The 22677-nt window shown below is 36.4% G+C and overlaps 1 protein-coding gene across 4 annotated transcripts in view; it reads left to right on the forward strand.

Annotated features, from left to right (window-relative positions):
• The first annotated feature begins 263 nt into the window (after window positions 1–263).
• Window positions 264–22677, forward strand: part of SENP1 (SUMO specific peptidase 1) — a 49709-nt gene continuing 27295 nt past the window's right edge. The window contains exons 1-6 of one of the 4 annotated variants that reach the window (XM_019625846.1): window positions 264–759; window positions 4463–4510; window positions 5949–6079; window positions 7256–7340; window positions 12434–12593; window positions 16651–16822. In XM_019625846.1, coding sequence (XP_019481391.1) covers window positions 4507–4510; window positions 5949–6079; window positions 7256–7340; window positions 12434–12593; window positions 16651–16822 — 552 coding nt within the window. In that variant the 5' untranslated portion in view covers window positions 264–759; window positions 4463–4506. The other 3 variants (XM_019625845.1, XM_019625847.1, XM_019625848.1) reach the window with 3 other exon arrangements.

The raw sequence follows: 22677 nt of genomic DNA on the forward strand, positions 1-22677 counted from the left end.
GTTTTCAAACTCCTTCAGAGTTGTGGAAGATTGGACATGCTTATAGTCTAACCTATGCCAATCCAAAGCTGCGTTTTTTCCCCCTTTTCTTTTCCCAAATGGCTAATTAAGCTTGATGCAGTGCAAAAAGTACAGGACTGCTAGTTAAGAAACTTGTTTCCTAATCCCAGGCCTGCTATGAACTTTTATAACGTTGGGAAATGACTTCACTTCTCTGAAACTGTTAGACTAAAATATCTCCAATAATCTCTCCAAGCACTAACGTTTTGTGATTCTCAATAAAACATGATATAGCTTGAGCTCATTTGGCTCTCAGATCTACATCTGTCAAGGTGACCAGAGGTTCCCGCAGATGGAGGGCAAGAGAGAAAGCTGCCATGGAAACCACAGCGTAAGCAAAAAATCGCCAAGCGGAACCAGAAGGCGGCGGGTTAGGGGACCGAGGGAGCAGAGAAAAGCGAAGGACGAAAGGCACACTAACAGTACTCGGAGAACAAGAAAAAGCCCAAACTGAAAGGGGAACGGGAAAATTATGACTACGGCCCTAGGCGCTCCCTTGACTTCTCGGGCCTCGCCACACTGCGCAGGCGTTTCTGCAGGTCATCGCTGCTCTTTGACCTCCCGCCCCAACCCCCTCCTCGTCAGTCACCGAGCGGCTCTTCCGGTATTGTGGAGGCGGTTCCGGTTCGCGGCGGTTCCCGGGTTTTGCTTTCCGCGCCCGACCGGAAGCCCCGTCGTATAGCAGCCGGTTCCGGTTCGGTGAGTGGCGGCGGGAAGCTGGGGGAGGGGTGAGGATGGAGGGAGCCCGGGCCCGGAGGCAGTGCTGCTCCGGACCGGGCAGCCTGGGCTGGGCTGGGCGGAAGCAGGGACGTCTGTGGGGACGGCGCTTTTCCCTCTGCCCCGCCCCCTGGGACCACCTCCCCTCCCCACTGCTGTCCGCGGGCGCCGAACTGGCCGGCGGCCGTTAGGCTTCCAGAGGCCGGTTCCTCAGGCCTCGTTCTCTTGGGTGGTGGAGAGGCCGTCTCCCTGCCGTTACGGCAGTCCCCATCTCAGCGCCCAGCCCTCCTTGTGGGGAACAGGCCGGCTGGGATTTCGGGGCTTTCCCGGCAGAGCCGGGGTCGTCTCAAGAGAAAGCTGCTTTCACCGGGAAGCTCTCTGCTTTCTGTTAACACCTGCTTCACCTCCCGCCTTCCTTGAGACCTGAATGACATTTCTCGACTACTTCTGCGTCTCACGTAAACATTTCTCCAACTCTTTTACTCTGTGGTATCCCCCTGCGATGCGATAATCGCTAGTGCCACCACCAGAAAGAAACGTCTGGACCTCCTGCCCAGGTTATGAAAATCCCCTTAACTGCCACAGTTTGCTTACCTGGCTCATCGCCTCCTGGTAATTCCCTTGAACCGTCTCTTTCTTGGTGTGCCCTAACGTGGTCTCTGGATATATGCCCAGTTTCTCTTGAGCTTGGTGATTTCTGTTTATCGGTGCCTCTGCAGTATTTGCACTATCTTATTGGCAATAACTTGCTCCTTTATCACTTTCAAGTCAGCCTTGTTAAAGTTGTTTCACTTCACGTTTGGTACACTTATTATATTTGGGGTGGTGGTGATTCTTATAAAATTTATATAAAGCTACCAACTATGTGACTTAGGGCCCATGTTCTAGTTGGATATTCTGGATGGAATAGATCGCATCATCTCTTAAATCTTGATAAAGATAATTTGTGTTAAGGACGCATACTGAAAGATAGATTACACTAAATTTGAATTACAATTACACGGAAACTGTAATCATCTCTTTAAGCATGATCCCTTAGCTTTCTTCCTATTTAGAGATTCCCTTCCTTAACCCTTCTCAGATCCGGTTCCGTTTTGGAAGCCTCCTTCGTTTTATCTTCTTCAGAAGCCTCATTCATTTTTACCTGATTCCAATTAATTGTCCCCACTGCAAAGATGGTCTTCATATCACCTGTCTGATGAGTTTAAAATCTAGAGGGAGCAAATGGATTAAAAAACAGGTTCTGCTACTTCAGGCTAAGGTGATGTAATTCTTAACTACTGCTTTGGAAGTCTTTCCTTTTCTCTACCTGACTCCCACACCTACCAAATTGCACACCTGTCTTCTTGCTGTAAATATCCATTTATGGGTCTGACTTCCCTCAGCAGCAGGGACCAGTTCTTATTCTTTTTATCCTCAGTAACCTGCATGTAATTGGTGTACAGTAAATGTTTGTGTATGAAAGAAGTTGAATACTTAGTGTTTAAGGTGTTAAAGAGTCTAATTGGGAGAGAATAGTGTGAAAATATGAAAAACAGAAACAAACGTGATAATATAGTACAAACTGTATCATATACATAGTTTCCCAGAGTTCAGGGTAGGGTGATTCACGTGATCACTTCCACACCCTTTTCATATCATAAATTGTTCTAACCACATCTTGTTCCTGAATAAAGCTAATTGTGCAGTGTTTCTCCACAGTATATACTTTCTGGTAACTTTATCACAGCTCTAAACATTCTTTTTTATAACCACCTCTTTGCATGTATGTAAGCTTACAAATGTTTTACCATACTTGTTACATTCCGTTACTGTCAGGGATTTGCTATTTTTTTTCCTTTCAGATTTCCTATTGTGTTCAGCTACTAACCTGTCTTCACATAAATATCTGTAACTGCTGATGTTAATGTAAATTAAATGACCAATGTAAACTAGAAAATGAATTATTAGAATACTTTTCTTAAAAGGAAAAAAATTTTATGCTTGCAAGAATTTGGTGGCATCAGTGGTTCCACATCAGCATTTCATGTTGAATCTTGGGGTAAAATATCCCTTCTCCCAATGTAATTTGCAAAGTGACAAAAATTACCATAAGCACCCTGAAGAAGCTGGATGTATTTACATTAAAGTGTAAATGTAGGGCTTTAATTATTTAAAGTATAAAACATTCCCCAGAGTTAGCTGGAGTTACTTTTATCTTGTTAAATGTGTGAATCCTTGAATAAGGATATGTTAAAGGATTTAAAGTTTTGTGATGTTTATTGAAAGCACATTAGCTTAGGAGTCAGGATACCTGGATTTTTGTTTCCCCTTTGCCCCATCCGTATGATTTTAGGGAAGTCACTTAAACCTTTTTGGACACAATCTCTAAAATTCTTTGATTTCTTGTTTGCTTCCCTCCTTACATCTATCTCAGCAATGCAAAAGAAATTAACATGGGACTGTTCTACTGGGCACCAAGTGTTTAAATTGGCAGTCTTAATACAACAAAAAAAGCTGGTGACGACAATTATGAAATGGCCTGATAGAGTGAAATGTGAAAAGGCTACTGCTAATTTATTTGTTGATGGAATTTTTTTCCCTCCTTAATCTGAGACCCAGGGAATTCTGCTTTATTAAAAAAGAAAGAAGGGGAAAGAGTACCTGGAGAATTTCCAGATAGAAGCCTTTTGTTAAATTGAGCATTTAGAAACATTTGAAGCCTAAACATAAGGATTAAATATTTTTGGGACTCCTCCCTGGCAAGATAATGTAGGTAATCAGATGATTACTCTGCGTAGTTTGTAGTTACACTAAGAAAAGCTAAAGCAGACTTTTTTTAATGCACTTTGTTGTTGTGACCATAAAGAATACCTATTAGCATCAACCAGTCTTAGTAGATTGAAGCCCTGATATTGCCATGTAGTTGATGAAGTATTCAATCTTTTAAAAAACATGGTGATAAGATTAGGAGTAATATAAGTGTGACTATTATCATCCCTACTCTTCTCTTGGAAACCTGCCAAGAAGCATGTGTGCTGAGGGTATGTTTATTAACCTAATTCTAAGCAGTTAGGCTTTTAACTTCCTTTTTCTGGGAAAATTAGATACATCAGAGGAGAAAATAATTTAATATAGGCAAAAGGGCTTTGGTTTTTAGCAGTTTGATTAATGATGGGGGAGAAAGTACTTAATACAACTGTGAAGTATTCCTTCATTGTCCTCAGAATATTCATAGCTTTATGTTTGGCCATTGAGTAAGCTGTGCATGGAAGAGAAGTGTTAATAGGACCACCACAAGATCTGTCACTTGTTTATAAAATGATTTAACCTGAGGTAATAGAGCAATGAATTCGGAAGAATTTCTAAAAGGTTGTAATTTCAGTGTAGTCACTAAACACTTTATGACCATATGCAAATTAATCTCCAAAGGGTTGGCTCTCCCAACTTGCTTCTTGCTGTAATATTCTGTGATTCTGTGGTTAGTCCATAATTGCTGTTTAGTATAGCACAGATTGCAGAAATGTTTGGAACTACCTCAGGCTAATTTTAGTTTTTATTCTCTTGCCATCAAGTCAACTCTCCTTATCACCTTATATTTTTCTCCACTAGAAACACAAATGTCACTTCTCAGTGGCTTCCTGTTTTATAATGGTATGAAGATGTTTCAGTTTGTAACACTTCTGTTTTCTGTCTTCTTTTATAGGACTTTGTATCTCTGCTGAAGTCAGTGATGTGAAAAGACCTGACATGGGTAAGACTGACTATGAAGTAGTCCTTCACTCCTTTTAGTTACCCTGCTTAGTTAAGCTGGAGTGAAAGAATGGGTTTTCCTAAAATTTTTAATATTTGCATCTTTGTGCTTAATAATGTTAAGGGAGATCTTGTCCTATTACTGTATCCCAAACAATTTTGTTTTGGTTGAGACATCATTTAAAGCATTGTTTGGAAGCATTTCTCATTCATTGTGTTGAAAAAGCCAGATACACATTAGCAGACATTTACTATGTGCCAGGCCCTGTTCTGAGTACTGAAAATATATTCATTTAATTTTTTACAGTCACCTTTGAAGGGTACCTTATTATCCCTATTATATCAACTAGAAAACTTAGACACAGAGGTTAAGAAACTTGCGCAGGGTCACAGAACTGTAACTGTCAGAGTCAGGATTTTAACTTTGACCTGGTTCCAGAGTCCTTGTTCTTTAGTACTTTGTTATACTTCTATATGATCCATAATAATTTGATTAAGGTAAGTTTTAAATTTTATAATATTTAGTGGCACTGACAATTATGATTGGAACATTTTCCACTATTCATAGTACTTTATTCTCTGTAAAGGGGATCAATATAAGGTAAAGACTAGTAGCCAAATTAGGAATAGGTTGAAAATCTATCTAATTCACATTAGTCTTCTCTCTACTTTGTTTTTTCCTTTACTTTATCCGCCTCTCCCTCCCTTCCTCCCTCCCTCCCTTCCTTCCTCCTCCTCCTCCTCCTCCTCCTCCTCCCCCTCTCCCTTCTTCCCCCCCCTCTTGTTTTTCTTTTTTCTCATTGCTGATATCATTGTAAGTCATTGAATTCCCTTACTCTCATTTGTTCCTATTCCGGCTCTTTTATAACAAAGTAACAAAGTCTCAAAAATGGTTATAAAGTAAGGTTCTGTCACAATATTACAGTGATTGAGTTGATGTCTGTTAAGAGTCATATGAATAAATTATGCTTTTTGCAGAAAAATATTTTCAGGTGGATTAATTTTTAAAGCACCTTTTAAAATTAAAACAATAAACCAATGTTAGCAAGTGTTTGTTTTTGAATGGTAAATATTTTTCCCTATTTTTTTAATAGTTAAAATTTTTTCTACTGTTAAAACATTCAAAAATTTCTTTTGGGAAAATTTCATTGTTTTTAAAGCTTTAAATTAAGCTCTTGTTATACTTGTACAAGCTTTGAACTATTTAGTAGATGATCTCAGTCACTTCCAAATGAACCATTTTCTTCTGTATGTGGGCCTCTTTTTTTGACAATGACATTTTGAGGCTTTTTTGCTAATGGTTATTTATGAATGAGAGCTTTTATTTAACTGTAGAGGTATTCTTTGGGAATAATTTTTGCTAGGTGAAAAGATTGGTTCATAGGAAAGTAGTTATTAAATAATTATGTGACTTGAACTAATCCGGACTCTTTCCCCAGATGATATTGCTGATAGGATGAGAATGGATGCTGGAGAAGTAACTTTAGTGAACCACAACTCGGTATTCAAAACCCATCTCCTGTCACAGACAGGTTTTCCAGAGGACCAGCTTTCACTTTCTGACCATCAGGTTAGGAATAGTTTTCTTCCTTAACTAATGAATTATTTTGGCTTAAGTTTTCATCTGATATAGTTTAAATGCCACACTCAAAAGTACAAGCATATATATATAAACTTTTTACAATAAATCTAGTGTTTGGAATTCTGTTTGATATATTTAAAGTTAAGACAAGAACCAAGCTATGTATGAGTTCTTTGAGAACAGTACTTTTGAGAAAACTCCTTATTATTTCTCTCAATATTAATTACCAATACCCAGATCTGTGGTCATTTAAACTAGTATCTTGAAATTGCTGATCATTAAATGGAGTGTGTGTGTGTAAATATTGGGTTGTCGGAAAAGTCATGATGCATTTTTGCAACGAAAAACATAGAAAAATACATCACGACTTTTCCGACAGTCCAATATATAGCAGCTCTGAGATTTCTCTGCTGTACAGCTTAGGTTCTTAAAGGATCAGCAGCAGCAGCAGCACCTGGGAGCTTGTTAGAAATGCAGAATCTCAGGCTTCACCCCCTACCTGCTGAATCAGAATCTATGTTTTAAAACATCGCCAGCTGATGTATATGCACATTAATAGTGAGGAGCACTATTAATGAAGCAGTCTTTCTCAGTAGGAAAGCCATTATTAACTTGAATGAGGCCATCCTTTGCTGTGTGAATCTGGCCTAAGCATAACAGAATGTTTAACATCTTTGGCCCCTGGATACTAAATACCTATAGAATCTGCCCCAGTAATTATTTTGATAACTGAACATATATTTACACATTTCCAGGTTTATACTGGGGTGCAGCACTACCCCTGATTAAAAACTCTGTAAAGTTTCCAAAAGAATCAAAACTGGGTCGATTTTGTCTATTTTTTTGATATATGATACAACTGGCTTTCAGAACAGGTTATACTAAGTGCATATTTGCCTTCTGTTGAACATTCTTTGAATTAAATTGTATAACAGATATTTTTTGCCCATTTTCTTCTTGAAGCCTCAGTCATTTCATCAGATTGTCTATGTGTTTTCCTTTATTATTAGTATGCTGTTTAATTTATAATATATATAAATACAATTAATTATATTGAGTTCTGAAATATGTCATAATCTTGTTTAATGATTTTTCCTAGTATAAATTTTTAATCCATTTCATTGTCAAAAATATGATTTAATAAAAATCTTCTGCTTCGTTTAGATACTACCTTCCAGGCAAGGAAATTTGGACCGATCCTATACATGTTCTACAAGAAGTGCAGCTTATAGTCCAAATTATTATTCAGGTATGACACATTACTTGGAGTCATGACATTTATACCTTTCAGATTTCTTCCTACCAAATCATTTGTGTTTACCATCTCTAAAAGTATAAAAGCATTGTCAAAATAGTATTTTCTCCACTAATACATTTTAATAAGCTCTGTGTGTGTGTGTGTGTGTGTGTGTGTGTGTGTGTGTGTGTGTGTGTGTGTGTTTGCTATGACACTTTACTAATCTAGTCTAAACCAAGTATTTTTTAATGGAAAAGTGTTTTTGAAATCCATTCTCTTACTTGTTCATTATACCATTGTGAAAAGCACTACAGCTTGGTTTTTAGATATGCGTATGTGATGTAAAGGATAATAGTTTCGTATTGATATAAAGCACAGAGCTAGCCTATGTGTATTCCGCTTGAAACCATGAATCCTGAAAATTTATTTCTGCCCAAGTTTATCCCTCTATAAGGGCAGGAGATGTTAACTACATGTCTCTATCTAGCACCTGCCACAGCCATGCTTGCATATTCAAGGACTTGCCTATTCAACTTGTGATCCATGACAGAAGTCAGCGTTCTGTAGGCTATTCTAGCCCCTGTCCTGCCTGACTTTTCATCTCCCCTCCTTAAGGTTTGGAATTTCAATGATCTTCTGGCTCTGTCTTGGGGAAATTTAAGAGTTTTTTGTTTGTTAGCCTCCTGGTGGTATGCCCCAGGAAGATTACAGTGTCTTCCCATGTCTTTTCACTCCTCCTGTTTCAATCTCCTCACCTTACCACACATAAGGAAATATTAGCAATACCACTGAACCTGCTTCAGTGGATTTTTATGAAGATAAACTGAGATAATAAATATGAAATGTAAATAATAATTATTGTTGTTGTTTGGCTTCCTCAGGATTCTTTGTCAGCAAGATGAGATCTCCTCCCCTAAAAAGGCATTAGTATGATGCTCTTTTAGATTTATGTTTTATTTAAATGTCATTTAGGTGGGTGGTACTTTACCCTGGACACTGGATTTCCTCTCCTGGGATGGAAAATGGTCTCTACATAGTATGTGCATAATTTGTACAGAAAAATCTGTTACTTTGCTCCAAAAGTAACTCTGCCATAATTATTATTGAAAAGGCCTTCCTGGTGAGCAGAGAGCCAGACATCTGTTTTGATAGCTCATTATTAATCCTAGGGGAAGGACAGTTGAGTGGGTAATGAAATCAGGTGATTAATATTTCCATTTGAACTCAGGTTGTGTTTCCTTGTAATTTCATATGCTAATTTGCCATTGGACAGAATATTTGCTTTTAGTTTAAAATAATTGCTCAATAATAAACAATTGTACCCAAAATCTCTTGACCATAACTCAACTCTTTGTGGTCTTTTCTGATTTTACCTGTGTGTACATACATAGTACACATTATATGATTTGATACATATAATCTGTTTTTAGCCCAATATTTTTACTTTCCATCTGTTTACATGTTATTCTTCATATTTACCTTTTTCTGTTGATTTCACACGATCCTTTATGTGAAATTCCAAAATCCAAAAGGCTCTGAAAACCAAACATTTTTTTTGGTAATTCATTTGGTATCAAAATTTGACCTAAATTCATTCCTTGGCAAAACCTACATGAACTGAAATGAAACTATTTATATTTTGTCTTTCATCTATCTCTGTAAGTATGAGTACTTACATTTTACTGCATATATATCAATGTTTGATTATAGCATGCTGCATCAGATTATACTTGGAAGTGTTACATAGTATATTCCAGGTTATCTTTCTAAAATTTCAGAATTTTTAACTCAAACAGCTGAACCCAAGGGCTATGATTTAGAATAATGGGTCTGTGTCTTTATTTGCTTCATTATTTTTCCTACAGTTTAGGTCCCCTTCACCCTTGCCATTTTCAGCTATTATAAATAACTTAAAAACATTTGTATATATAGCACTTTTTCTTTTAAATTTCAGTAGACCCTTGATATTCACAAAGGATATATATGAGGTCATCTCAAATCATCATATTCTTGACTATGGTGATACTTGATCAGATTCTTGGCTTTCTACTCAGTTACGTGATTCTTGAGAGTTACATTTTTTTCTACGTTTGTCCTCATACCATAAGTTGATTCCCTTATCAAAATCTTACACTGAAGTTTTATTTCTCACTTGAAGGCCATCATTTTAGGAAAAGAAAAAATATTACTTTATAACTGTTACTGAATACATGATGATGAAAAGAGAATAACAACAGGGACTAGTAAAGCTGCATTGAAATGGGGATACTTAGCTACTAGATTTATTCTTTAAATTACAGCCTGAAGCAGAGGATTCATATTTGTGCCTCTATCGAATTTCATCTAGTTCCTGACCAAATATGGCATGTCACAGACCTTCAAGGTCACTTACTCCCTAACAGTCAGAATTTTAAATCTTGAATGCCAAGGATCTATAGGGTATTTATACTTTTTTCTTACAATAAAGTCTTTAATTCAAATCTACTTTTAAAAACTTTGTTCCTTTGCCACACCCATTCCAATTCATTGCATGTCCTACAGAATTTTGTCTCTGCTATCACTCTTTTCTGATAATCCCCACATTGATGTCTGTGGTCTGTTACCTCAAGCCTTACCTTTTGATTGGGCAGACCTGGGTCCCCAGTTTACCTGCCTTAGTCTTCTCACTCTGACTCGGTTGGTATTTGTCTCCTCTTTCACCTTGCTATCCTTTCCTTTACTAACATGAAAACAAACACAGGAAAGCCCCAAACTTTAGTATCTAGGGTCAGGAGCTTCCTATTTACTGTTTTACTGGATCTGCCTCACTATACCAAGCTTTTAAAATATCTGCTTCTTAATCCATTTAAGATTAGACTATTAAAAACATTGATTTTTTAAAAAAATGTAGCAAGTAGAGAAAATGCAACACTTTCACTTTAATAACTTAGTGCTGGTCAGACTTCAAGACCTCTTGATGTTATATTAAGAGTACAATTGAAAAGAAAATTAAAACATTTTAAACCCTAAACAAAAAAAAATAGATTAAGATGAAAAGAAATGATTTTGCTCATGCTTAGAATCTTTAGCAATGCCTTCTCTTCAGAAAATGTGAGTATGTTAAATTAGTTAAATTAGGCTGCCAAACTGGCATTTAGTAGGTAAGATGATTTAAAGCATCCTGCTGTTCATAATAACTAAATAAATCCTTAAGTTAATAGGAACAACTGTTGGTTACTTTCATAGTAAGTGATTGGCTGATACACTTTTTTTAAGATATAAAGTTTACTTAATTATGTCCATAAAAGTATTGCCTATCCTCGTAGAAAATTTACAGAGAAAAGTAAAAAAATACCCATCATTCTATTAGAACACAATCAAAATTAAAATTTTGGTGTATTTCCTTATAGTTTTGTGTGTGTTTATGTGCACATAATAAGTAATCTTATTTGTGGCATTTGCAGTCTCATTTCTTAATGATGACAGAATACCAGGTTAAACCATTACTAAAAAAGAGTGTCTGCAACACCCTGTTGATCCCCTCTAGCTTTGCTTGATCACATCAGCAGGAGAGGACTATTCAGTGATTTCATTGAGTGGGGATGGAACCACCTTATTCTGGTTAAACAGACTGCTTGATCCTGTGCTTTTCCCTTGCGTTTTAAAGCAGAAGTCTCTGTCACATGCCATTGAGAAGGCTACTCTGGCTTATCCTTAGTCTTAAATTTCACACCTGTCAGGGTAATTTGTATTTTTTGTAGACATCTCTAGTTGGATCATTCTCTAATCAAATTTTAGCAAAAAAGTGTAAGAGACAAAAATTTCTATTGTTATTACTTCACATTTAAAGATAATTTTCTGATCATAAATGAGACTCATTTTCATTAGCCTCATGTCTGTATCCTCACAGTAATGGTAATAGATGCTAAGCATAGGTAACGATTACAACGGAAAAAAGTTACAATTAATTTTGAGAGTAAATTTAGTTATTAGATTAGGTTCACCCACTGGGAAATCAACTGGTACTAATACCACTGCTGCTTTTTTGTGTCTTATTTACCCTGAATCCTGATAATCCTGATCAACTGAAAAACAAAACACAACAAAAACCACAAAACATATTTTTGTTGGTTGCCTTACTTTTTGGATAGAGTATCAAAAGCTACATTAAATATTTTAAATAACATAAATATATAATATTGTGCAAAGTTCTATAGTAATATGCTTTGAAAGAGGACTTTTACAATGATGTTGACATTAGACAAAAATTCAAGAAGTAGAGAATTATCATTCTTGTTTTTCTACTGGTGCTCCTCAGAGTGCCATAGCCTAACATCTGAAGTTATTTTTGAAGACGCTGTTTTAAATTGTCCAATCCTGCTGCTAAGAAGAGGGCATATAAATTATTCTACGCCTAGCTGAAACTTCAAGAGATTTCTTATCACCCCAACTTGTAAGCCACAAGTTAGGAAATTCAAATAATGAACAAAAAGTCCTCACTTAGTCTGATTGCAGTAGCCAACATTGTGGAGTATTGATGTCCATTGATTATGGCACTAAGTGACTGAAGGTTGTCGTACCAGAACCAGATGCATATGATGGGTCATTCCTGCCATAAGCTGGCCAGAATAAGCAGCCTTTAGGTTATCTCTGCTCTTAGAGCCCCTGAGTTGTGAACATGGTAATTAAAAACAAGAGACACCAGCTGCTTATTAAACAATAACTGTTGTTCATTTGAATTACAATTCTCCTTGGCCCTCCACCTGCTTTCTTACTGGTCTGGCCTACCTTCTTTCAGGCCCAGGCCTGGGAGTGCTTGCAAGATATAGTTGGGGTAAAATGTTGACTTTTGGTGGACACCACGGAGTCACATTGATGCAGATAAGGCACATGGCTGTGGCAGGATTCAGCTCCTTCAACAATTTTCAGGTTAGTATGGCTGAATCAATTATAGTTTGTAGAAGTTCCCTTACTGCAGATTTTACTGGCAGTTGAGACTGGGATCTTCCATGAGAGACATGGTAATATGCCACATTACTTTGGAATACAATGTTGGACGTGGTTGCAGTCATATGGAGAACCACTGTAGGTATTTGTTTAATTTATTGAAACTTTTATTCTTTTAGATAACCCTTCCTCAGACTGTTTTCTTGGCTCAGGAGATGTAAGAACCTTTGGCCAGAGTGCAAATGGTCAGTGGAGAAATTCCACTCCAGCATCAGGTTCAACTTTACAGAAATCAAGAAACAGCCGAAGTCTTTACCTCGAAACCCGAAAGACCTCAAGGTAGATATTCTGGCTGCCTCGTTCACAAGTCCTTCCTGCCATATAAGAGAAAATGGCTATAAGATAGTTGTTACATTGGCATTTTTGAACTTTAAACCATGGAGATATGGACAAGTCCATTTTAAACTTTCAACTTTTCATTTCCTTGGTGCTGAATTTTGGTGACAGCCAAATCTTATCATTAGAGAGTTTTGAAATCTTTGTGGATGTTGAGTAAGTATATTACTACCCTTTAGGATCAGTATGGCTATTAAGAATCTCAAAGTGAAAATCACTCAATTTCTATAACTTTGGTAGCAAAGAAAGTAGCACATTTTGTGGGCTCTTACATGAACAGAGACCTGACTTAAGCCAAAGCAGCTCTGCACCTCATGACCTTAGTCAACTAGACCTAACCTACTTCTGTTAGAAAGTAGAGTCACAAAGAACTTTATCCTATTTAGCCCAACTTCATAAGCTCTACCTATTCCCTCACCAAGCTTATAGTGATTATTAAAGGCAGATGAAGTTTGGCTTAGAAAGTTTTCCCTTAGGCACTTTAATATATTAGTAAAATATTTCTTTTTTAAAATAGTACTTATGACTTCTTAAATCTTACTCTCATGATGGATTTTAGAAATGTGGTATCGTTTAATTTCCTGCTTAGTGAAGCTTTCTGTTGTTGACTGAAACCAATAAGATGGCTTTTATTTTATTTTATTTCATTTTATGATTATCAGTACATAGACTGTAAACATGTGTCAGTACTTCCAGGGGTCATCTTCCCACTTGTAAATATTTTTAAAAATTATACCAGAATTCATTAATACATTCACGTTGTAAAAATTAAAACATTGCTGATAAAGCTAAAGAGCCCTTGACCACTAATAATACACAATCTTACTCCCCTCCCCTTGTTGTGTTTCCTTCCAAACCTTTTCCTATGCTTGTTTCTCTTTCACTTTCTCTTACTTATACAGAGGGTGCCAAAAAAATGTATACACATTTTGAGAAAGGAAAAAAACTATTGAAATTGTAATACTCAATATATACCTATATATATATATGTATATATATATATATATATATGAATACAAGTCATGTATTCATATGACTTCAACAAAAGATGAATACAAGTCATGTTTGACTTCTGCAATTACAAGAGGTGCTCAACGTGGTTACCATCAGTGTCCAGACACTTCTGATTATGGCAAGCTACTGCTTGAGCAACATTGACTAAAGTGTCCACTTATATATATATATTTTTGGGCACCCTCGGTACATAGCATGATATATATGCTATGTATACTATGAAATGTACAATATTTTCTCTTTATTAAAGATATTTTATACATGTCAGTTGGCAAGTTGCTTTTTTTATTCAACAATGCCATGCTGTTATTTTTTTAAGGTAACATTATTATAGGAACAGTACATGTGCTTTGTAAAAAATTGGAAAATACTGATAAGCAAAAATAAAAACATTGCATTTCCACCAGTCAGAGATCACCTCTATAATATCTTAGTATATATCTTTCCAGATATTTTTCTCTGAAATGACACACATTTTTCAAAAATGAGTTTATGCTGTGCACATGCTTTTGTAATCTGCTTTTGCAGTAAATTATCTTTTCCAGTCAGTAAATTTTATTCTGTACACTCATTAAATTATGTTAAAATTTTTCTAGTTGACCCAAAAGTATCATTTCAGCTAATTTGTCCAAACCGGGATCCATTCTAGGATTGCACCTCTTAAGTCTCTTTACGATGTAGAACAGCACCTTTTTTTAATATTGTGACTTTTTTCTGCAGTTTTTCACCTTTTGGATTTGACAGATTTCTGCCTCAAAGTATCATTATTTTGTCCTCTTCTGTATTTTTTGTAAACTAGATTTTTGACTTTAATAAAAGCTGATGCTGTATTATATCACATTAGGAAACCTGCAAATCTGGTTCTCCTATCATGAGTGATGCTGGATTGACCTCTGGATTGGGGAGATAACAGTCAGGTCCTTATTTGTATAGTTAGGTTTTGCCCCGTGTCAACAAAGTAATCTAAATGATGTTACTTTGGCATTATATGAATGACCAGTTTCACATCAGCCTAATAGTTATTAATATCAATTGATAATCCTTATATCAGATAAGGATTTGATAAAAAATTATCAAATTTTTTAAAACTGAGGTATAATTGACATATAACATTAGCTTCAGGTATAGAACATAATGATTTGATATTTGTATACATTGCAAAAAAATCACCATAATAACATCCAGCACTATACATAGTTACAAAATTCTTTTTTTCTTGTGAGAACTTTTAAGGTCTTCTCTCTTAGCAACTTTCAAATATGCAATGTAGTATTATTAACTGTATGCATCATGCTGTACATTGCATCCCCATGACTTATTTATGTTATAGCTGGAAGTTTGTACTTTTGACTCCCTCTGACCTGATAATAATTTTATTAGAGTTAATGAAATAATACTTTTGTAATTTTATCATTTTTTTCTTCACTCATTAATTGGAACTCTGCTATAAAGGAAGGCTTTTTTCCCTCATTAGCTGGGGCTATTTGGTTACCCTGAAATGTATTTCCTACTGAGAAGGCAGGATATATGATTAGATCTTTCTTTTTCATTACCAATTTTTAAAGTAAGCTTTTTTTAAATAGCCACTTCATGTGGTTCAAATGAATTTTCCTATTCTTTTTTTTAGTGTCATTATGGATTCAGTATGTTTCAATCCACTACAATCATTAGTTTTTTAATACTTACATTCTCACAACTTTGACCAGTGGGAAGCTTACTGGTCAAGCTTACTTCTGTGTCTGGTCCAAATTTGTTCATTGTTGGTAGCACCTTTGCTCCCCAGCATGGCAAGATGCCTTCACACTGTTTCCTTAGAAAAAAGAATCTTTTGCATTAAAAACACAAATACAACACACACTCTCTATGAAGCATAAGTACAAAAGACATTGTGGGGAATTCATTATATCTTTAGCAAACAAATTATATTGCCCTTGCCATCTTTTCCTAGCTGCATCCACCCATCCTAAGAAAATAAGCCTCTTCCTAAAATTCTGAGTCCTTGCTCCTTTTCCCATTCTTACACACACAGAAACCATTAGAGTTTGAAAAGTTAGAGAGTATATGTGCTTTTTTATTTGCTTAGACCTAGTCTGATTTCATTTGGATCCAGACCACATGTACTGATTTAAAGAGTTAATTTTATTGAATTCAGTTTAGTCAGCTATGTAGCTCTATTTTGCATTCTCAGAAAAAAAAAAAAAGAAAGAAAAAATTCATTATGTTGATAGCAAGTACCTCAAACTTGCTGGGTAATGATGAGAAAGCACACAGAACAAACTTTAAATTGTTTACCTAGTCTTAGAGGTAAGACTAGGTTTTGAGTTTATAAAAATATTTTTTCTTCCAATTTTTCTCATTATTATTGGGGCACAAATTGTATAAATAAAAACAAAATTCTCTTTCAGAGGAGGTAAACAATGAGGCCAGGAGAGTTTACAGAGTGATGCAGCCTAATAAAAAGCCTTCTGGTTGTTTTTAATGAAGGATGGGAGCCCTCTGTTGGTGTTTTAGGAAATTTTAAAAATTTAGTTTAAAAGCTTAGCTGAGAGGTTTCAGTTTGATCCATCTTTGCATATTGAATCTTAAAATAATTCCCTCCAAAGGGCTTGGGGTAGGAGGCTGTGGGGAGTAAATAGAAAGTGTATGTGTACATTAGCATACTAGAACCCAGGTTTTCTGAAGAAGTCTAATCTGATAAGCTTTCTGCCATACCACATGTCTGTGGTTCCTGACCAAGGGAACTTTGTGAAGCTAAGACATACAATTTTAGGTGTTTGATAATTATATAGTTTGGCGATCTAAGACCTCTTAAGTGACAGAATCTGATGCAGCAATCCATGTATGATTTCTTGTATATTTCCCTCAAATGGTACATCTATCATTCTACCTGTTAATTTTTGTGTTTGTTATTTCTTGAAAGTGAAAATCACTAGGTTAGATTTTCTTACTGTTCTTACCTTTTCTTACAATTTTTTTTTGTTTTTAGTGGATTATCAAACTCTTTTATGGGAAAGTCGAACCATCACTGCCATGTGTCTGCATATGAAAAATCTTTCCCTATTAAATCTGTTCCAAGTCCATCTTGGAGTGGTTCATGTCGTCGAAACCTTTTGAGCCCCAAGAAAACTCAGAGGCGACATGTTAGTACAGCAGAAGAGGTAAGGAAAACATGCAACGAAAGCTATTAAAGATTAGAATCTTTCCCTACAGTTAGCCATTTGTTCCCCCCAATTTAGATGTCTGTTAACTATTCCATTTACTTAATCCTTTCTGTGTTTTTCTTACTCTTTTTGAGTGCTATTGTCTGTTCTAAAGAAATTGGAGATATTTTTAGTAGAACTTCTTTATTTTTCTTACCATCTTCTATTTCTGTTGGACAGAAGACTTAATCTTCAGTGTTGTCTGAAGGGCTTCTCACACATCAAACTCTCTTCTCCCTTTTTTGGACCCTTTCTAAACTCTTGTTTCATGTGGCAAAATTGTTAACCTTGCTGGATTTGATAAAATACCCACCGTTACTTCTTACTAGGACAATTTTTCCTCAAAAAAAAGAAAAATCAAGAAGTCAGCTAAATAATTTACATCCTTTTTTATGAGTAAGATCTTTGAGATAGTAGATTTTTCCCCAAAAGAAAGATGCTCTGTTGACACTGGGTTATTATATTCATTCAGTAAATGTAAAGGAAAAAATAAATTCTGTCAATATAATATAGCCTATAATCTATACAATAGCAAATGTGTTTATACCTGTTTAAATATTCATTATGCATCTGGTCAGCTTTGGACGAATTGCTGTGGAGATAAAATGAATAATAATGACCTCACATTTATGTAGCATTAGAGTTTCCAGTGTGCTTTCCGCATGTATTATTGTTTTGAATCCTTTTAACCCTGTGATATAGGTAGAAATGAGGTAATATCCACATTTTGCAGATTTGGAAAGTAAAGGTCAGAGGTCACACAACTAGTAATTGGCCAGCCTGTGACCCAGGTCTTCTGAAGGAGTCTAGACTGGTGTGCTGTCTGTTATATAACCCGGTGGTGTGGTTTCTGCCCATTGGAGCTTACAGATCGTGGAGTCAGAAATAATTATATAATTTGGTAATGAAGGTCTCTTAAGTGGCAAAACTTGATTATTTGTGACATGGTTAGTAAAAATGCTGTACAGTTTTTTGGTTTGAAGTTTGTATGGAATCTAAAATATTCAAGCAGAGGGTGGCAGATCTAGTAGATCATATTTAGGAAGAAAAAGGATAGGGCCAGCCTACTGGCGCATGGTTGGGAGTTGGCTTGGGACGCCAGCTGTGAGCAGCAGGGCCCCGGTTCAGATCCCATATGAGGGCCAGTGACACTGTCCTCTGCAGCTAAGATGGTGAACAACAGCTCGACCTGGAGCTGGGCTCCGTGGGTTGCTGGCGACGGCGTACGCTGCAGCCCCTGCTGCAGTGGGCTGCCATAAGCTACCGTGAGTGGCTGGCAGCCAGCGTGAGCGGCCGACAGCTGGTGTGAGCTGCCATGAGCCGCCGTCCAGTGGCCAGCGACCCATCTGTCTCACCCGGGAAGAGCGCAATAATGGTGCCAACATGGGCCAGTGAAGCGATGTCCTCCGCAGTTGGACAAGGGGACGGCAGCTTGTCTGTTCCCCTCTCCTGAATACCCAGCGCTATTCCCCTCGCCCAACTCCCCAATAAAAAATCTTAAAAAAAAGAAAAGAAAAAGGATAGACAAGAAATTGGCAACAATTGGTGATAAGAGCTGAGCAACAGTTACAAAAAGGAGACTTATTTTTTACTGTACTTTTGTACTGTTGAATTTAGTACCATGTATTTATTATTACGTGTAATTTTTTTAAATTACTGGAGTTATGGGGCTTGTGCTTCTGCTGGAGCCTAGGCAGCATGTGGGGTACAGAGAGACTTGTGGAGAAGAAAGCAACTGCACGGCAGCTGGATACAGGCCTTCTACACTCCCCTGTCCCATGGACTGCCCTGGGATCACTAGGTCCTGACTGTTCATTGTGAGCCCACCATTCACTCACTAGCCAACCAGTCCTTTGGACTACTCAGCCCCTTTTCCTTTTGCCTCCACTTCTAGCCTGAGGACTTGGGCTGGCTGGGTCACAGGCTGGGACAAGGAAGGGTATGAAATAAGGGTTCCTCTTCCTTCTACAGTAGAGTCAAGGAGATTCCAAGGATCGAACTTATCCTATGAAACAAGAGATGAAGGAAATTTTGCCTCAATTGATTTTAGGTCTGTATTCTGCTATGGAAAGTGGTAGAACAGAAACATGGAATAACCCATATAATATGAATAAAACAAAATATTGGACCAAACTTTATTAAATCAAACTTTCAACAGATTATTTCAATATTGAGTTTTGGATATTACAGATAATCTAATTAAAATATAATAATCCCCCCCTGCCCCCAGGACTAAAGAATTTATTGATGGGAGCTTACAAACTGGAGGAAGAGTTATTTCCCATGGAAATGTTAGGATCTCCAAGGGAGATGCAGTTGCTTATGTTAAAGAAGGAAAATAATGTATTAATCCTCTCCTGGATTTGTCCATCACCTTCAGGAATATGAAGCCATCTACAAAATTAACATGATGATGACACCAATGTATTGTTCAGTGTTACAGATGGGGTTTAAAGAGAATGCATGAAGAAGAATTTGGAAATAAGCAAGTGGTGGCTATACTACCACTTGTCTGATGGCTGATTCAAGGGTGACATTTAAAAACTAGCCACATGGGCCGGCCGAGTGGCACGTTGGTTAAGAGCTGGCTTGGGACGCTAGCTCTGAGCAGCAGAGCCCCGGTTCGGATCCCACATGTGGGCCAGTGACACTGTGCCCTCTACAGCTAAGATGGTGAACAATGGCTTGACCTGGAGCTGGGCTGCCGTTGAGTCGCCGGTGATGGTGTAGGCTGAAGCCCCTGCTGCAGTGGGCTGCCATAAGCTACTGTGAGTGGCAGGCAGCCAGCGTGAGCTGCCAAGAGCTGCCGTGAGCGGCCGTCCAGAGGCCGGCGACTGATCTGCCTCACCCGGGAAGAGCGCAATGATCACAATACCAACATGGGCCAGTGAAGCAACGTCCTCCACAACTAGACTGAAGAACAAAAGGACAGGAACTTGTCTGTTCCCCTTCCCCGGTTCCCCAGCGCTGTTCCCCTCCCCCAATTCCCCAATAAAAAAATCTTAAAAACAACCCAAAACAGGCAAAAATTAAAAATAAAAAAAAACAACCCCAAAAACTAGCCACATGCACTATTTAAATTAATTCAAATTAAATAAAATAAAAATTTAGTTTCTTAGTCTTACCAGCTACATTTCAAGTATTTGTTAGCCACACATGGCTAGTAGCTACTATATTGGACAGTGCAGATATATCTCAACGTTTTCATTATCACAGAAGGTTCTTTTAGTGTTATAGAAGATGCGAATTTGTGTTTTGGAAAGAGAAAATACTAGGGACAATAAAAATGTTAAATGTAAGTACACAAGTAGTTTCTTTTCAATATATGTTGCTTCCACACATGCTTCTCTGCAACATACTGAGCAACATTTTAAGGTGTTGGACTCCCTTAATTGATGCTTTTTTTTTTAAAAAATACAATTTTATTATAAACCAAACATTTTGGACTTAAAAACAGAAAGTTGTTAATTTATGCACTTTTTATAGTTGGAATTTATATAGTATAAAGCTATTACTTTAGACAAAATCAAAGTTGGGGGATTTATAAAGTTATTTGGACGATTTATAACAAAAGGATTTACTGGTTTGCTAAAATTTATTTTGTGTTCCCTATTATACTTTAATAATTTTACAATTCATTTTTATGATGGAGCCTGTTGCAGAAGCCTCTAAATGCAAGAATCGGCCATATTTTTTTCTTAATAGAATTTCGCATCTTAATTACCTTTATACAGTTTTGAACTTTCCTTGATCCTTTATTAGGTTTAAAATGTAACATTAGCCAACTTCCTTTACTTTAACATATTATCCAATTATTGCTTCCTTTCATCTTAATTTCCTAATTTGCTTACTCAATAGAAAACAGTTTAATAAATAATGTACAGAGAAAGATGATTTCATTTACTTTATAGTATCAGATGCTCCAAAGGATTGTGTTTGTAGTTTCAAGTGACTTACCTCTTTACATTTGCTTTTGGTAAAGCCAAATGTTATATATGTACTTTTTAGAGTAGAAGACTGTCTCTTCTTTGTCTGACATGGTTCTAAATAAAGGATAACATATCCAATGTGTTTTGTTTTAATGAAGCCCCAAAAAGTACCTTGCATTATTTTTTTTTAAAAGTCTTGTGACCTACAAGTTAACATGTAGAACAATGGAAAGTTCTTAACCTTTTTTCTGTAATGTCTTTTTAAAACTGTACATTAGTTTAAACTGAAAGTATGAGGCTCAAAGAGACCTCAGATAATTATTTGGAATATGGAATACGTATTCCTGTTCATTTTATATTGACTGTTCATTAGATAATGAACAGGTTGTTTCATTATCTATTATTTCAAGATAATGTGAGGTTGTTTGGGCTCAGACGGCAGCTTTTCTTTGAGGATATATTGATTGGGGAAAATGACTTGTGGGGGACTGTTGTGTGTGGTAAATTGATTTTTAAAAATCAGTTCTTTGTATTGAATGAATCTAGATTTTTCATAATTTGCATTAGTTGTGTCACTTAATGGCACCTTGGTTCTTCATGTTTTATTTATAAGTATAAAAATTTTTTTCTAAGGAAACATTTTGCTCTGTGATGTGAGGGAGGAGGGAAGTGTTTTTAATTTTATGGTTGAAGTCATTAGGGTACCACAAACAAAGGTCCTTTCTGTCGCACTGTTCTCTTGAAGTCTTTATGAGTTGAGAATATTTTTTTACATTCCCTGGGTATGCAAAGTAACCTCTTACACCAGTTACTGCTTCACTTTCTTTCCTATGATGTGATAATGCCATCAAAGCCTTTTAAAATCTAATTTGGTAGGACAGTGTAAATGAACTATGACTAGTTAATTAAGAGTTAATATTCATGACCCCATGGTATTCCTCTTCTGATTTTCCTTCCCTCCCTCTGTTTTACTGGCCCTGAAAGCAGAACAGTTAACTCCATTGTATTGTGGATTAGGTTATTTGGTGTAGTGGGAAAGTGAAATCAAGATTTACATGGGGCTGAGGGTGGGGATGGGGGGGTTGTATTAAAAATTTCCAATTATTAAAGTGTAAGATAACACAGCTTTCTTATCTATATATAGATAGATCACTATGGAGTTGGTTGGCAAAGATCTCTCTTAGAATCTAATAACCTGTAATGATGCTTTATTCTTCAGACTGTTTTCTTAAAGAATCTTCATCATAGCAAATTTAGGTTTTAATAAAGAGGCATTTATTTTAATTATGGTTTTTAAGTTTGCTTCTCAAATACTCATATCCTTTCCAGTAGAATAGCCCTAAAGTGCAGATTTGGTCACTGATATTAATTTACACCTGGTAATTGTGTTTTTCTAAACATAATTTTTGTGCTGTCACTGATGTGCCTGCCCAATACCGTAGACACTTGCTTCACAAACAGTAGAAAACAGGACTGCCATCAACTTGAATAAAATATTAATGTCTAAGGATAAAATATTGGGTTTATTTTCTTCACTAGAACATTACAAATTTGTTTTTTCTCTTGGGTCTATTTTTCCACCAAATGGACTCAACTAATTCTAACTTTTGGTACCACTCAACTATTCAAATTTAAGGATAGCTCTTTCTCATTAATAATTGTCATGCATCACAGTTCAGGTGTATCTTGTTAGATCAGTAACATTATACTGACAATGTAATTGAAATTTACTATGTAGCAAAAAAGGACTCAAAAAGAAAATTTAGTATCTCTTTACTTTTAAATTCATCATTGTTTAATTTATTCTGCCTCTAACAAACATTTGTAACTGAATAAAACACTTATGCGCATATTGAAATGTCACGATACAAAATGCTGCTAGTC

The sequence above is a fragment of the Hipposideros armiger genome, unplaced genomic scaffold, assembly GCF_001890085.2.
Source record: "Hipposideros armiger isolate ML-2016 unplaced genomic scaffold, ASM189008v1 scaffold_640, whole genome shotgun sequence".
NCBI classification, from domain to species: Eukaryota; Metazoa; Chordata; class Mammalia; order Chiroptera; family Hipposideridae; genus Hipposideros; species Hipposideros armiger.